The sequence below is a fragment of the Phalacrocorax aristotelis genome, chromosome 10 (genome assembly GCF_949628215.1).
Source record: "Phalacrocorax aristotelis chromosome 10, bGulAri2.1, whole genome shotgun sequence".
NCBI lineage: Eukaryota > Metazoa > Chordata > Aves > Suliformes > Phalacrocoracidae > Phalacrocorax > Phalacrocorax aristotelis.
This window is the reverse complement of record NC_134285.1, coordinates 5,804,418-5,818,873: the sequence shown is the minus strand read 5'-3', so window position 1 is coordinate 5,818,873 and position 14,456 is coordinate 5,804,418. Positions and strand designations below refer to the sequence as shown.

General features: G+C 49.9%; 1 protein-coding gene across 2 annotated transcripts; it reads left to right on the top strand.

Moving 5' to 3' along the window:
* Positions 1 to 6,373: 6,373 nt before the first annotated feature.
* Positions 6,374 to 13,663, top strand: CHST12 (carbohydrate sulfotransferase 12). 2 transcript variants are annotated; one of them, XM_075104871.1, is made up of 2 exons: positions 6,374 to 6,483; positions 11,896 to 13,663. In XM_075104871.1, exon 2 carries the CDS (start codon positions 11,991 to 11,993, stop codon positions 13,248 to 13,250), a length of 1,260 nt encoding a protein of 419 aa, XP_074960972.1. In that variant the 5' UTR covers positions 6,374 to 6,483; positions 11,896 to 11,990; the 3' UTR covers positions 13,251 to 13,663. The 2 variants fall into 2 exon arrangements, with proteins under 2 accessions (XP_074960972.1, XP_074960973.1); XM_075104872.1 differs by lacking the exon at positions 6,374 to 6,483 and adding an exon at positions 6,546 to 6,696.
* The last annotated feature ends 793 nt before the right edge of the window (positions 13,664 to 14,456 follow it).

The following is a 14,456-nucleotide window of genomic DNA, read 5'->3' as shown; positions in this document are numbered from 1 at the left end:
CTCTGTGATTTAGCAGGAACCTTCTCTGCAGAGAGGGCTTTGGGAGATGTTTGGATCTGTTTCTGTTGACTGGCAATCATTTAAACCAAATAAAGTAGCAAAGTTTGTGAGGATCAGGGGACAAAACCTCTCTCTCCTAAATGAATCCTGAAGCCCTTCCTTGCTGTCTTCTTTATTACTGTGTTTACCAGGCTTCAGGCTTTCCCCACAGCTTGAGAGCTCTCAGCTAGACATGTTTCATCTCTCCCTGTTGATAAAGGGCCTGTGCTTTCATCTATTAACCTCCTGGCATATTCATTTCACAGTGGCAGTTGCAAATCACCTAAAACCACACCCTGGAGGAAGGAGGGGTCTCTGGATACCCATCTCAGCCCAGCTTTCTCTGTTTTGCTAAAAGGCCGGTTCAGCAGGTCGCAACGGCAGGAAGTGAATTCAAGGTATGTTTGTTGTGGTTAGTACCTTCCTCTTCTGATGGCAGAACGTGAACAGCAGCTAAATCTATTGTATGTAAGGAAGATAAACTGTGGCAGGCAACAAAATCACTCCTAAAGCATTCGCCTTGTGTTTAAGGCCTGGGATTCACTTAAAAGTCCAAGGCTTAGCTGCCACCTCCAATTTGCGCTCTCCCTCTGCGTGAACCATGCAGTCTCTAGTGCGTCCAGTGGAGCGGCCAGCCTTGTAAATAGGGATGCACCATACAATGCATGGTCTGGTGTGAGGGGACCTGCACTGCCCAGGATCATCACCTCCTTTTATGCCATTAGCTGATCTGCTGGGCACTGATTTGATGACTATCTGGTGAGACCGATTTCACTCAGCATCCTGGAACAGAAGGAAGAGTTAGGAGTTCATCAGTCTCTTGCTCGCTGGCTGAGTCATTTTGTAGCCATGGCTCTATATGGGAGATACACAGTCAAAAAGCTTTGCCTTTGTTTCTCTATACATAGAAATTGTTACAACGACATTTCAGGTGATATTTAATGTTGTCCAAATGTTTGAAAGTGCTTTGAAGGGGAAAAGTATAAAAGCTTTTAATGAAAACCAGATGTCCTGTTTTCAGCTGGGATAGAGTTAAATTTCTTCGTAGTAGCTAGTATGGGGCTATGTTTTGGATTTTTTCTGGAAATAGTGGTGATAACATGGAGATGTTTTGGCTGTTGCTAAGTGGTGCTTAACACTGGTCAAGGACTTTTTCAGCTCCCCGTGCTCTGCTGGGTGCACAAGAAGCTGGGAGGGGACACAGCCGGGACAGCTGACCCAAACTGACCAAAGGGATATTCCACACCATATGACATCATGCTCAGTATATAATGCGGGGGGAAGAAGAAGGAAGGTGGGATGTTTGGAGCGATGGCGTTTGTCTTCCCAAGTCACCGTTACGCGTGATGGAGCCCTGCTTTCCTGGGGATGGCTGAGCGCCTGCCTGCCTGTGGGAAGGAGCGAATGAACTCCTTGTTTTGCTTTGCTTGTGTGCGCAGCTTTTGCTTAACCTATTAAACTGTCGTTACCTGAAACCACGAGTTGCCTTACTTTTACTCTTCCCATTCTCTCCCCCGTCCCACCACAGGGGAGTGAGCGAGCGGCTGCGTGGTGCTTGGTTGCTGACTGGGGCTAAACCACGACAGCAGATTATGCTGCCATTGCTTTGATTTGTAGCAGAAACCGACAGATGTTGCTGCAGGAAAAATTACTCCCAGGCAGCATTCCCCCACCTCTCTGGACTTGCATGGGAAAAAGTCACCTGCAGACATTGCTGCTGTTCCACTGAGTCTGGAGACCTTGAAGGAAAATGCTGCCAACACCAAAAGCATCTCCCTCATTGCAGCCAGTCGCTGTTCCAGAGCCCAACACAGAGACCTTGGGAGCAAAGTCTCCTCAGCTCACTTCTCTGAGGGGGATATGCTTGAGCTCAAGTATCTAGAGAACAGTTCCACCCCAGATTGTCACATGAGAGACAGCACAAGCATCAGGAGTTTGCTGTCAGAGCCCGCAGCTGGGTGTCAGCTGTTCTCCCCAGAGTGCTGAAGAAAAGGAGAGACCAGGAGGTGTCTGCTGAGAGGACAGCCAGAAAGAAAAGAGCTTGCTCTCTTGAACCAAACTTCCACAGGGTAGGGCCTTTGTGTTCCTTTCTAAAGGGGATGGGTTGAGCAGAGGCATAGACCCAGTGGAGCTAGGGTGGTTTTTAAATACAGGAAGAGAAACCAAGAACAAACTGTATGAGGAAATGAGTTAAATGTCTTTATTATTCTATAATGCCCTTGACCTCTTGCCTAAACAACAAGCTAAGCCGGTCAGGTGGGAAGGGACTCCTTTTGGCATAATGTGGCAACAGAGATGAAAGACTTCACCGAGGTTAACTCAACTTGGTGTCTTTCAGATCTTGAAAGCTAAGCATTGGACTTCCTCAAGACCCAGTAAAAGGCTTGCGAGAACCACCTGCGCTGAGCTAGACTCTTCCATTAGTCAAAAGCTGCGAGTAGCATATCCATTGCCACAAAGGTCAAGGTTCCTATCAGCCACCATTCAGGTAGGGTCCAGAGAGCCGCCGGTGACATCCTGCATCAGCTCTGTTGGAAAAGATGGATTGTTATGTGAGAAATAAGCCAGAGTAAAGGCTAATGACCAGAACTATTAGTAATCTGATCTTAGGGGTTTCTTTATACGATCTAAGTAGCTTCTGATGGCTAAGAAAGCACATCCTTTGTAGACGCCACCTCAACGATGCCTCTGTGACCTAGCTGGGTGAATTAGTGTTCAGCTGGGTTCACATGCAACAACTTGTTGATCCCAGTCTAGTCATTCAGTTTCACATCCAAACCAAGCCTCAGCAAGGAGACCAAGACGTGACGGGCTGCATTGACCATCCGTCAGCTTCAGTTGTTTTGCTTTGTGCAGACACACAAGGCCAGGATGAGTTTAGGGGAACTGGATACCCAAATCCTATTGAATCCTTTCCCATTTTGGCAAGACATGCTTACTGACGCTAATTAGTTTTTATTACTTTTTTTTTTAAACCAAAAAATGGTTAACTTGTGGTTTACAATGCTATAATTTCTTTTGGCTAGCGATTCATGCATTGCAAAATGTTTTTAAACTGTGCTGTTTATAATTAAGCTCTCCTTGCCTTTGATAGAGGGGACTTCACTAGAGGTGCTGCCAAAAGACCTTGCTCCTGCAACGCTGATCGCATCAAAGGACGGCTCCTACAGAAGCAAGACAAGGGTGACTACTTGAAATACCAGGTTGGTTGGCTCAGGAGGCACTACTGTGTTCTTCAGCACTTGCTCTGTTGCAATCTGGACCTAAAGAGCTGTAAATGCAACACAAACAGTCCAGCTGGGAAAGCAGTCACATGGGCAGGGGTTCTATGGCCGACTTTCAAGCCTTTTTTGTTTTTTTTTGCAAGAGATGACATGGGCAATGTTCCGGAATAAGTTACACTCCGTCTCCCTCCTAGTCAAAAATAACCTCTTTGGAAGAGAAAGTAACATTTTCAGATGTGTTCATAATCCTAGTCTAATCCATACGTGAAGTACAAAATTTGAGTTAGCCATGTGACAACAGGCTGCTTCCACTGAAAGCGTCACCTTGGGATTTTCTTAAGGCAATGATGTGCAGATCCTAGTGCCTTTGCCAAAGTCTCCCCTCCATAGCCCACAGCAATCTGTCTCTTCCCCATTTGACTGGCAATGAGACTCAAATTGAAGCGTGAGAAACTTGACCGAGTTATTTCATCTTCCCTCACTTGCAGGGCCTGCAGATGGTGCCAGCAGTCGGCAAAAGCAGCACTCACCCGCTTGGGGAACCAGCCAAAGACTAAATACAAGTCACTGGGGGAGCAGGACTCTCTGTGGCCCCAGGGGATTGCAATACTGAGACTGCTGGACTGGACGTTGGGGAAGCGGGTGCAGGGGCAGTGTGCCTTAAAATATATTTCATCTGCTGTGTCATGATGCGGAAAAGCAGAGGGAAGGCTAGCGGGGGAGAGGGACCTTATACTTTGTAGATTACTTTTTCCATATCCCTACTGCAACTTTTTCCCCCCTGTACTGTGCATTCTAGCTGTTAACTTCAGTTTAAGACAAACTGGGTGTTAAAGAGTCCAAGACAAGGAAAACCTCATTTTCCCAGCAGTCTTCTCCTCCCAGAAGATGTCAGCATGGAACTTGAGCCGCCTTTTTTCCCCAGGGCAAAAGCGTGGATGCCACCCATGCATCCAAAAGGCTTCCTGACTATTAAAACCAAATGTAAATGCCTGAGAAATAGTTTCCCCTTTCTTCCCTGCTGTCCCTGTGTGTTGCTGTGAAGCTGGGAGCTGTAACACACGCCTGGAATGCTGTTTGGGTGAGCAGATGTTTGGCTGTGAGAGCAGCTAGCGATTGCTCTAAGCTCTTTTCCATCTACACAGCATTTCAGATCTGGCTGCAGCCGGGAGAAGCTGCATGGTGATAGGTGAAGGCCATGATAAGAGCTAGCCTGGAGGTAAACCACGGGAATGTGTTTTTCTTTTTGGAACAAATTTCTCCAAGGCCAGCAGCCTTTTCCATAAGGGTCTTTTGCAAAGTTTTTGTCCCTGCTTTTTAAATATGTTGCAAATAAATTGGTTCTGGTCATAACACTGAATAGTGACTCCATGCCCCAGACAGGAGCAGCTTCCCTCCTAGGTCTGCAGGAGTATCTAAGATGACAATCTTAGGTGGGTTCACGCATTTTTCAAATGAATGAAGGATCTTTTTTACAGCTGCAGCACTTGCAAAGAATTCTCCTATGTGCTTTTTCTGGCTTGCTGTGTGGCACTAAGCACATTGCCTGGCCCTCTGTACCTCTTGCTTTGCTACCTGTTGAGAAGATGAGGGGTAGCTCACTCCAGGGATGAGAAAGCTTAAGTTATTTGTATTTATAAAATGCATTTTTAAACCCCTGAAGTGGGGATGCAATACAAGTGTGTAAGCTGGCATAAGCGAATGGCCAATTTTCCTTATGATACAGAAGAAGCAGGAAGAGGTATGACTGTGAATTAGGAAGGTTGGGAAAACTTGTTCTCTGGGGTCCACTGTTTCACATAAACAAAAACATTAAAAAAAGGACACACAGATAAAATAAGCACAGACTGTGTGTAAAACAAACTCGTGCCAGCAGGTCTTGAGCCAAGTCTCTATTTACAAGACCTCACGTGACCTGCAAGCACTGAAGGACCAAAAGTGAGTAAAACCAGAGTTTTCCAAGCATACGCATCTCCACTAAACACCTTTGGGCTGAATCACCATGAAAAGTTGCAGTATTCCGAGCTATTTCATAAAAAATGTGGGTCATTTGCAACACATGCATCGGTTTGAGGTTGTATCTCTGAAGGGAGGTTGCATAAAAAGCCAGTTTGATAATTTGCCATGCTCTTGTGAAGAGCATGGAGCCCCATGATGCGCCAAGTTCCCTGTTTTTAAAACCTTTAAGTCTGTTAATAAATTTAAAAGTTGGCATTGAGATCTCAGAGGTAGAATCTGTAAATTATCATTTGCAGCTTTGAGAAGCGCTAGAACTGCAGCTGAGTTCTGCATGAGTTCTAGATGAGCTGCAGCCCATCCTGTGCAAAGCACGGCCATGCTCAGTTCCAATGCTAGGCTAATGCCTTTTTTGGTTCTTGATTACAAATGATGAAAGTAGCAAAGGGAGCTTAAACTCTTCCAGGCTTTTCAAGCTGCGTTATCTAGCCTTGCTGTATCCAGGTATCAAGACTTTGCTCCTAATAAAGGTTGCTGAAGAAGCCAAAAGCCTGGGGTTTCTTCCACAGAACAGCGTGAAACTGGTCTCATCGAACCTCGAGCTCCAGCAGCCAGCGCTGCCGGGTGCCAGGACGCTGCGTTCATGCCGGGACAGCGCTGCTGCCGCCGGTTCCATTGCTGGCGCTGGCTCTCCCCCATCCTGCCCCTGGGGCAGGGCAGGTGGGGGCGGAGGGCTTCTCACCTCTGCAGCCCCTGAGCCCCCCCCAGTCTGCAGGGAAATTAAATACCCACATAGGGTGGCACGAGCCCTCCATGCAACCTGTAACCGATTTAGGAAAGTTTAACCTAAACCTCATTTTTGTGTAATTGCTCGGGGATGGGGGCGGGTGGGGTGTGCGCGTGGCAACGCAGCCCCACTTCAGAGAGCTCTAAGGGAGTCGCCCCCTCAGCGTTTGCCACCCCTGCCTGCGGCAGCGCTCCCGGTCCCGCCCGGCTGCGGGAAGGGGCGCCGGGGGCCGCCCCTCCGGCCCCGGCCTGGCCCGGCCTGGCCTGGCCTGCGGGCCCACCCAGGCCCCCGGCGCCCCGCGGCGGGGACAGGCCCGCAGGCCGCGGGAGGGGCGGCGCCTGCGCCGGGGCGCCCCGTGCCCGGCGTCTCGCGAGAGGCGGCGGCGGCGGCAGCCGGGTAGCGGCGGGACGGGGACGAGCAGCGGCAGCATCAGGAGGAGGCGAGGCGAGGCGAGGCGAGGCAGGCTGTGCTGCCCGGGTAAGGGCGCGGGGCCGCCCATGGCGGGGCGGGGCAGGGCAGGGCCCCCGAGGGGCCGGGCCGCGCTGGGCGGCGGCGCTGCCCGGGGCGCGGGTGAGGCGGTCCCGGCGGCCGCCCCGGGGCTGGTGCCGGTGCCGGTGGAGCTCCCCAGCCGTGAGCTGCAGCCGGAGCACGGCGTCCCCTCTGCTCTCCCCGGGGACCCCGGCGTGCCAGGTAGGCGGGCACGGCGGCGGGGCGTCCAGCGGCGGGCCGGGCGACGCGGCCCCTCCGCAGGGCTCGGCGGCGGGAGGCGGCCGGGTCCGGGGGCGCTCGGGGGGCGGCCGGCGGCTCTGCGGGGCGGCTGCACTGCTCCCCCCGAGCTGCCGGCGCTGGGCCCGAGGCTCGGTAGCACCCGGCTTGCGCGGTTCCCGTGTGCCCTTCTGGGGCTCCGCAGCCTGCCTGGCGTCGGGACCCGGGAGCCTCCCTGTCCCTGCGGCTGCAAAAGCAAACCCAGGGAACAGCCTCCTCGGCGGAGCGTTTCTGTCGACGGCAAAGCGTGGCTTTTAACGCCGCGTCGTAGGGACGGCCCTTAACGGGATTAATCGCGCTCGAACTTCGTGCACAGAACTTCCGAGCAGAGCTGAACTGCGAACAGTAGCAAACGATGCTTAAGGCAGGCGGTGCGAGTGGCGGGGTCTGGTTTCTGGCCCCTGTGTTGGCAAACAACAAACGTTCTGGGGTTTTGTTGGCCCAGGCTATAGGCACCGAGGCTCGCTGAGGCTCCTCCTGCGTTTGTAAGGCCGGACGCAGGAAGATGCGTGTGTGTGAATGAGGGCTGTGCTTGAAGTTTGCGACGAAGGTAATGGACAAACAGGATATGCTGCGTTTTGGGAGTTTCCGTCTGGAAATCTTAGAAATACGGTTATTGAGACTACTTCCAAGTATGGATAATAAAAAAGAGGCGACTGGTGTTGCCAAGCCCACACAAACCAGGCTTTGTGGCAGCGATGGGAGGGAAGGCGCTGGGGTAGCTACATAGATTAGGATGTTCTTTTGCTGGTCTCTAGCACATATGTGCTAAGTTGGGGTAAAGCATGCAATGCAAGCCCTATTTTTTGCTGACACTGTGCATTTATGCTAGTGTAACCACTGATGTCATTACATGGGTTTAAACTTCCCAGCTTGGCAAAGGATGCTAGATTTTTTGAAAGCTGGGGAGAAGCAATTTACTGAGTGATGGCCAAGTGTGTGAAATGCGTTTCTGGTTCTCGGTACAGTGTCCATCTGCTTGGGCTGATGGGAGGTCATTCTTCTGCACCTGCAGGACTTTAAATTGGTTCTACTTCTCTAGAGCCTTCATATTCCCTAAGCATAACTGGTAGCAGGTGTGTACCATGATATGTGGGTAAGGAAGGCGGCATGTGTTGAGTGACTGCTGGTGAACGCAGGGAAAGTATCTATTTGAATTTGGGGGGTTTGTATGTCTTTAAATGTTCTCATTTCACCCCTTTCCATCTTCAGAAGTAAGCTACCTGAAATCCTGTATCTTCTCATGTTAGAATGAGCGGGCGCTAGAGGAGGTGAGCTGGTGCTTCGTGCCTTGCGCTTCCCCACAGGGAGTTAGGAGCAATGGGAGAGGGACAAGCCTGGGGAAACACAAATCAAGAAGAGATGGAATCTGCACCCAAGCCTTTGGAGGCACAGTCTCTTCAAAACCTATCGCTGTTCACAGAGAGGGTTAATTATCCCCTGTCTCCAATACATACCCATGTGTAAGCTGCTTTATTTTCTGTAGGCCTTGTTGCTCCTGTGAGTGAGCTGGAGTTACTGTCTTTTGCAAAGAAAGGCCATGAGAGAATGTAGTTGCTCAAAGCTGAGCGGAGGGGAAGAAAGAGACAGGAATTACTTAAGCTGCTGTTTGCCCTGAGAACAAACAGTTACAATCGGGCTGTGAAGTGCAGATATGGTTTCCAAATCCCTGAGGAGCTGCATCTGCAATAGCTTTTGCAATAAAAGCGCTGGTGACACATCCCTCCTTTCTGGTCTAGATAAGAGTTTCAGAGGTCGTTATTTGTTGTGGCAGCTTGTGATAGAAGAGGGTGACCAGTGACCTTGGAACTTGGTGTCTTTCTTGGGCCTGGGGTGGGAATAACAGTCCTTAGTTTACACCCAGGCCAGGTTCAGGTTGGAGATGATCACGAGATGGCTGCTCAGCAGGCTCTGTGGGATGATTATAGCACTTGTCCCGTTTCCCGGTTTGCCAGTGTCATGTCACAGAAGCAGCTTTGTGTGGATCCTGGTGCACGTTCTTGTTGGCTGGTGACTTTGGGTTAAACTTGAATGTAAATTCTTGGCTCCTCCTGGAGGCTTTTCCTTTTGATTCTGGCAAGGGGAGGATGGAGGCGTGTTCCCTCTGATGTGCACAAGAGACCTCTAATCTGTGCTTTCAGTCTGGCGTCTTTTATGAAGTGCTCAGGAAGAGGATGTACCGTGGTCAACAGAGTAACTCTGTTTTCTGTAGCTTTTTTTCTTGTGAGGGGGGAATTAAGCTGTGTTATTGCTATTTTTCAGGGTTCCTCTCTGGCACTGATAGAGTTAACAGAAGTGGAGTCATTTCGATTCTGTGCTGCTTGCTGCTGTGTGTCTTGGAAAAGCAAAACGCTCTGGCAGGCCTGCGTGCTGTGTCCTGGAAAGCGGGCTCGAGCCCTTGGGGGTGCGCTCGGTATAGCTACACTATGGTGGTGGCTTTGACAAAGAGCCCTCCTTCTGTTTGTCCGAGGAATGCGTGTGCCACACACAGCGTCTCATTCGCTTCTGTCACTGCTGCCGAGAGGGTGATCTGTCGTGCCGGGGTGGGACGGCTTTGCAGAAATGCTAGCAGGCTGCTGCGCTGCCCGAAGCTGTGTAAGCTGCAGGATATCGGGATGGCAGAAAGGGATGCTCCGTGCAGCTTTCCGGGCTTGCTGCTTTCTAGCCAGCCTAAAGGTCTCACGCAGCATTGGAAACCCAGTGTGCTAGGAATTATGTGCGCAGTGGGCACTCTATTCAGCCAGAATAGGAAGCAGCCCCTTCCCTGCATGGCTAACCGGCTCGAAAGCAAGAACAGATTCAGGCAAAACGCAAACCCAGAAGTGTGCCAAGCAGTAGGCTTGGCAGCATCACTCCATTATCTTCTGCTGTTGGACTGAGATGCTTGGCCTGAAGTGCTGACGCACATATGTAATTTGCCCCTTCTTTAACTCTGTGCTCATCTTTCTGCTCCATCCTCAGTCTTGACTAGCTAAATGTAGAGAATTACTGCTGAGTAATACCTGCTTCTTGCTCTGCAAAGCGCAAGGTGTTATGTCTGCAGTTCCTCCAGCCCCTCTTCACATGTAGAATAAGAGCCTGGCTCCAGGAAACGCAGCATTTGGTGTTGCAGTGCAAAGCCACGTGTTAGGCTACAGCTACGCTGAATTTCTGGCTCTCCCTACCTCTGAAGTGTAAATAAATACACCAGGGTGGAAAAACCCTAGACTTTTGGTTCTGCATTTTATGTCTTTTGGGACAAGCTGAGCTAATACTTTCATATGTAGCTGTAACTGGTATTGTTCCTGTTCTAAATTCTGGTCTAATGCTTTTGGTCTAGTGTTTGAAACCAGGACTTTGTTAAAATCTGGCATCCCTGAGGCATAAGCACAGCTATGCAGATGGATCTTTAGACAAGTCATTCAATGCAAGGCTGCTGTGATCATCAAAGGTGCTGGGCAAGTTTGCTCCGGGAGTGACAGAGCTCAACACTGTTCCATACCCAGACTCTCAGGTTCTTCGCGTCCCTGTACAGGGTGGTGCTGGTGCCATTTCGTGTGAACTGGCCGGATAACAACCCCTGTTCTGGGAGGAAGAGAGACCCAGTCTTCATTTTGAAAAGCTTTTCAGGGCAGCTTGCCCTGAAGTGGTTTTGTTTTCAGAGCTGGTATTTCTAGGGTTCTGAAGTCATTAGAAAGAATGGGGATGTCTGCAGAAAGGGCGGCTCTTGTTTTCTGTCTCTAGATGCTGTTCTGTGTTTATAATCGGTCTGGACTGTGCTTGGAGGGGAGGAGGAGATTGGAATGACTACTTTTTGCTTGTCTTTTGACCTTAAACATTGCAGAGAGAGATTGTAAAACAGCAAACCCTGGTTTCTCTCTCAAAATATCAGATAGCTGCTCCTCACTTACTGTGTTGTTCTTCCCTGGCTGTAGGCACTGGCTCCTTGACCACTTGGGGGGAGAAAAAGGCTGGTTTTCCAGCCTGCCTCTGTGTGCAGCCTTGGACCAGAAACATGCAGCAGGGAGGGGAGATGGGGTCTCCTGTGAGGAGCTTGCTGGTGGAAAGGGGCTGGGAGTCAGCAGGGAAGCAGGTAGCAGTGAAAAGATGGGACTGGTTGAAGTAAAGAAACCAAACCTGCTGTACCCTCCAGAAAAGGTCTTCTGAGCTGCCCTTTTAACAGTGATTTCTTGCCTGTCTTTGGTGTTCAAGAGTTGTTAGGGACGAGTGTGACAGAAATAAGAATTACATAAACCAGGAAAAGACATCCTGACTCATCACAGTCTGGACATGGACAAAGATTTATCAGAGCATCCTTAATGTCAGAAGTCATTCAGTTAAAAGTAATCATTCCTTTAGATTTTTATCGATGTGTGTCTCTTACCAGGGCCTTGTGTCCCTGTGGGGGTTTTTATAAGAGAACTGTTCGCGTAATGGCAGTTCTTGACAAAATGAAATAGCTACCAACAAAGGCCATGGAGGTGACATCTGCTGGGTGCCTTCAAACAGATATGATGGTGTGTTCTGGTCAGTGATGTTCTCTCAACAGGGGCTTGCTTTAGCCACTGAGGCAACGGCATCTTCAGCTATGTATTTGTAACTCCAGTAAGGTCTTTGTTTTTAGCCCAGTGGAACAGAGCATCTCCATGGGGAGATGAGATGACAATGTGGTATGTGGTACCACAAGCTAAAGTCATGATTGAGACCTCTTTTTTTTCTCTGTTGTCTGTTAGATGTGTTTAAAAATCAAGGAGGTCTGAAAGGTAGTTAGCTGTATATTTGCTGTATATAGCTGTAATTTTTAATACTCTAACATCCCACTGTAAACTCTAAGTCTGAAATCTTTATATTTTATTTTTTTTTAAATGAAAACAGAGCTTCTCGTGAAATCCTGTGACTCTAGAAGTTTGAGATTCATAAACTCCATGATTGCTATAGAAACTGGTAAAATTGCAACACGCTATGCCTTTTGGCCAGTCAGTGCTTCTCCGAGGGGGCTGTATGGGCCCACCTCAGGCCCACACAGCTCTTCTCATGCGGAAACAGATGGTCAGCCCCGCAATGAGTCTCGGTTGCGCAAGGCCATTCTCTCTAAACCAGAGTGATTAAGGGTTCAACTAACTCTTTTTTCTGGTACGTTTCCAGGCTCCTGGTCTGCAGCACCATGCTGGATCCCAAGTCTCGCTCTGCAAGTCGGAGGTGAATCCAGGTGAAAACCAGCTATCACAGTAGATGTCAGGATGACCAAAGCACGGCTCCTCCGTCTCTCTGTGGTGCTGGTCTCCATCTTCATGATCCTCCTGATCATTGTGTACTGGGACAACGTGGGAACGGCTCACTTCTACCTGCATACATCCTTCTCCAGGCCTCATTCCCCGGGAGCCATCCCTGGTATCACGGCAGGTGAAGACTGGGAAGCCTTGCCAGATGTAGATGAATTTCTGGCAAAGCTGCTTAGTTCGAGCCTGAAACAGAATAGCTCTATCCCCCGAAAGACAGAGCAGCTACTCATCCAGGGCTCCAACAAGCCTGTGGTGAGCAATTTGGAGGAGAATGTGCGGGGCTACGACTGGTCTACACACAATGACAGAAACAGCCTGGACCAAGAGAAACTGCAGATAGAGAGGCAGAGAACGTTGCGTGAGTTTTGTGCCAATTCCAGCTTCACCTTCCCCACCAAGGAGCGCTCCTTTGATGACATCCCAAACTATGAGCTCAATCACCTGATTGTGGATGACCGCCATGGCATCATCTACTGTTATGTCCCCAAGGTGGCCTGCACCAACTGGAAACGCGTGATGATTGTGCTAAGTGAGAGTCTGCTGGACCAGGGGGTCCCATACCGGAACCCTCTGGATATACCCCGGGAGCACGTCCACAACACCAGCACCCACTTGACCTTCAACAAATTCTGGCGCCGTTATGGGAAGTTCTCCCGGCACCTCATGAAGATCAAGCTGAAGAAGTACACTAAGTTCCTCTTTGTACGAGACCCTTTTGTCCGCCTCATCTCTGCCTTTCGCAGCAAATTTGAGCTGGAGAACGAGGAGTTCTACCGGCGTTTTGCCATCCCCATGCTAAAGCTGTACTCCAACCATACCAACCTTCCCACCTCTGTTAGCGAGGCCTTTGGGGCAGGCCTCAAAGTCTCCTTTTCTGACTTCATCCAGTACTTACTGGATCCCAGGACAGAGAAGATGGCCCCCTTCAATGAGCACTGGAGGCAGGTTTACCGTCTGTGCCATCCGTGCCAGATAGACTATGATTTCATCGGAAAGCTGGAGACGCTGGATGAGGACGCTGCTTATCTATTGCAGCTCCTCAAAGTGGACAGGCTTCTTCGCTTCCCCCCCAGCTACCGGAACAGGACTGCCAGCAGCTGGGAAGATAACTGGTTTGCCAAAATCCCACAGGCTTGGAGGCAGCAGCTCTACAAGCTTTATGAAGCAGATTTTGTACTCTTTGGCTACCCCAAGCCAGAAAACTTGCTTAAAGACTAAAAGTGACTGGGCGGTGGGTGTGGGAGGGAACATCTGAAATACCAAAAATGTTTAAAGCCTCCTCATTTTTGCTCTTAACTCCTTTCCCCTTACAGGTTGGTACAATGGAATATATTTTTTCTACCATTTCCCCGTCCGTTTTTTCAATAATGCCAGAGCCCAGGGTATTCCAGCCAGCTGTGCGTATGCAAAAAATGCCAGGTCTTTTTGTTACAATTTGTTTTCTTTTTTTAAAAAATGTCCCCATGTTTTGCAGTGGGTCGCTGCCCTTGGTCACTCTGCCAGCTGTGTCCTTCAGTAGCTTTTTATTAATACTTTTTTAAAATTAATATATTTAAGATATTTAATACAAAGTGTGTGTTGTGGCAAAGGAAGGGAAGGAATAAAAAGTAAAAGAAAAACCCAAGAATTTATGCACCTGCCTCTGTGTGTTGTCTCAAGGCTGCTGTTCCAGAGGTCTGAGGTTTGCAGAGCACTCAAATCTCTGGGGTCTGGGTTTGTCAGTGGTGCCTTCACCAGCCACGTCTGCCGGTGGTTGCTCTGAGTCGGGCTCAAGGCAGATCGGATGGGTCAGTGCCTCACTCTGCCAGACAGCCCTGGAAGAATACCAGCGCTCTGGTGACGAGCGCTGCTCACAGCTGGTGAGCATGACGTGACGCCAGGGTCGCAGGAAGGAAATGGCGGTTGGGAGCAGTGACAGCAAGCCTCGGGGGGTGTTTCAGGACATGCAGGTGGCCAACACAATACCCCTGCACTGTTTTACCTTTTGGCAAACTGGTGGTAGGATTTTACTTTCGAAAAAGCTGAGGTTCCTCAGCTGCTGTATACCTTGCTAGCGTGGAGCATCTTCCATGACATGTCCTGTTCAGGACGGTGCCGGAAGTTCTTGGGGGTTGTGGCCAACCTGGATGGGCAAAGCCTGCTCCTGGATGGACGTGCTGTTCAGAGACTGGCATCCAGGCTTCACACTGCAGCACTTAGGCATAAGCGCAGATTGCCGTACCGCAGCTGGTTACAGGACGGGGAGGTGGTGTGCTTCTCCGTGGCCTGGTCACTCCTGCAAACAGTGCAGGTCCCTTGAGAACTGTGCTATGTCCTCGTTCCTGTGCGTGCTTTAAGGGGGATGTGGCAGGGATGCAGATGCTTACCCCTGGAAGAAGATGATCTGAAAGGTTTCTTTCGATCAGCAGGTGTCAAGGTGAGCTC

Bases quoted from the DNA above. Each gene is read 5' to 3' on its own strand.
- CHST12 (XM_075104871.1), top strand. From the start codon at position 11,991: ATGACCAAAGCACGGCTCCTCCGTCTCTCTGTGGTGCTGGTCTCCATC.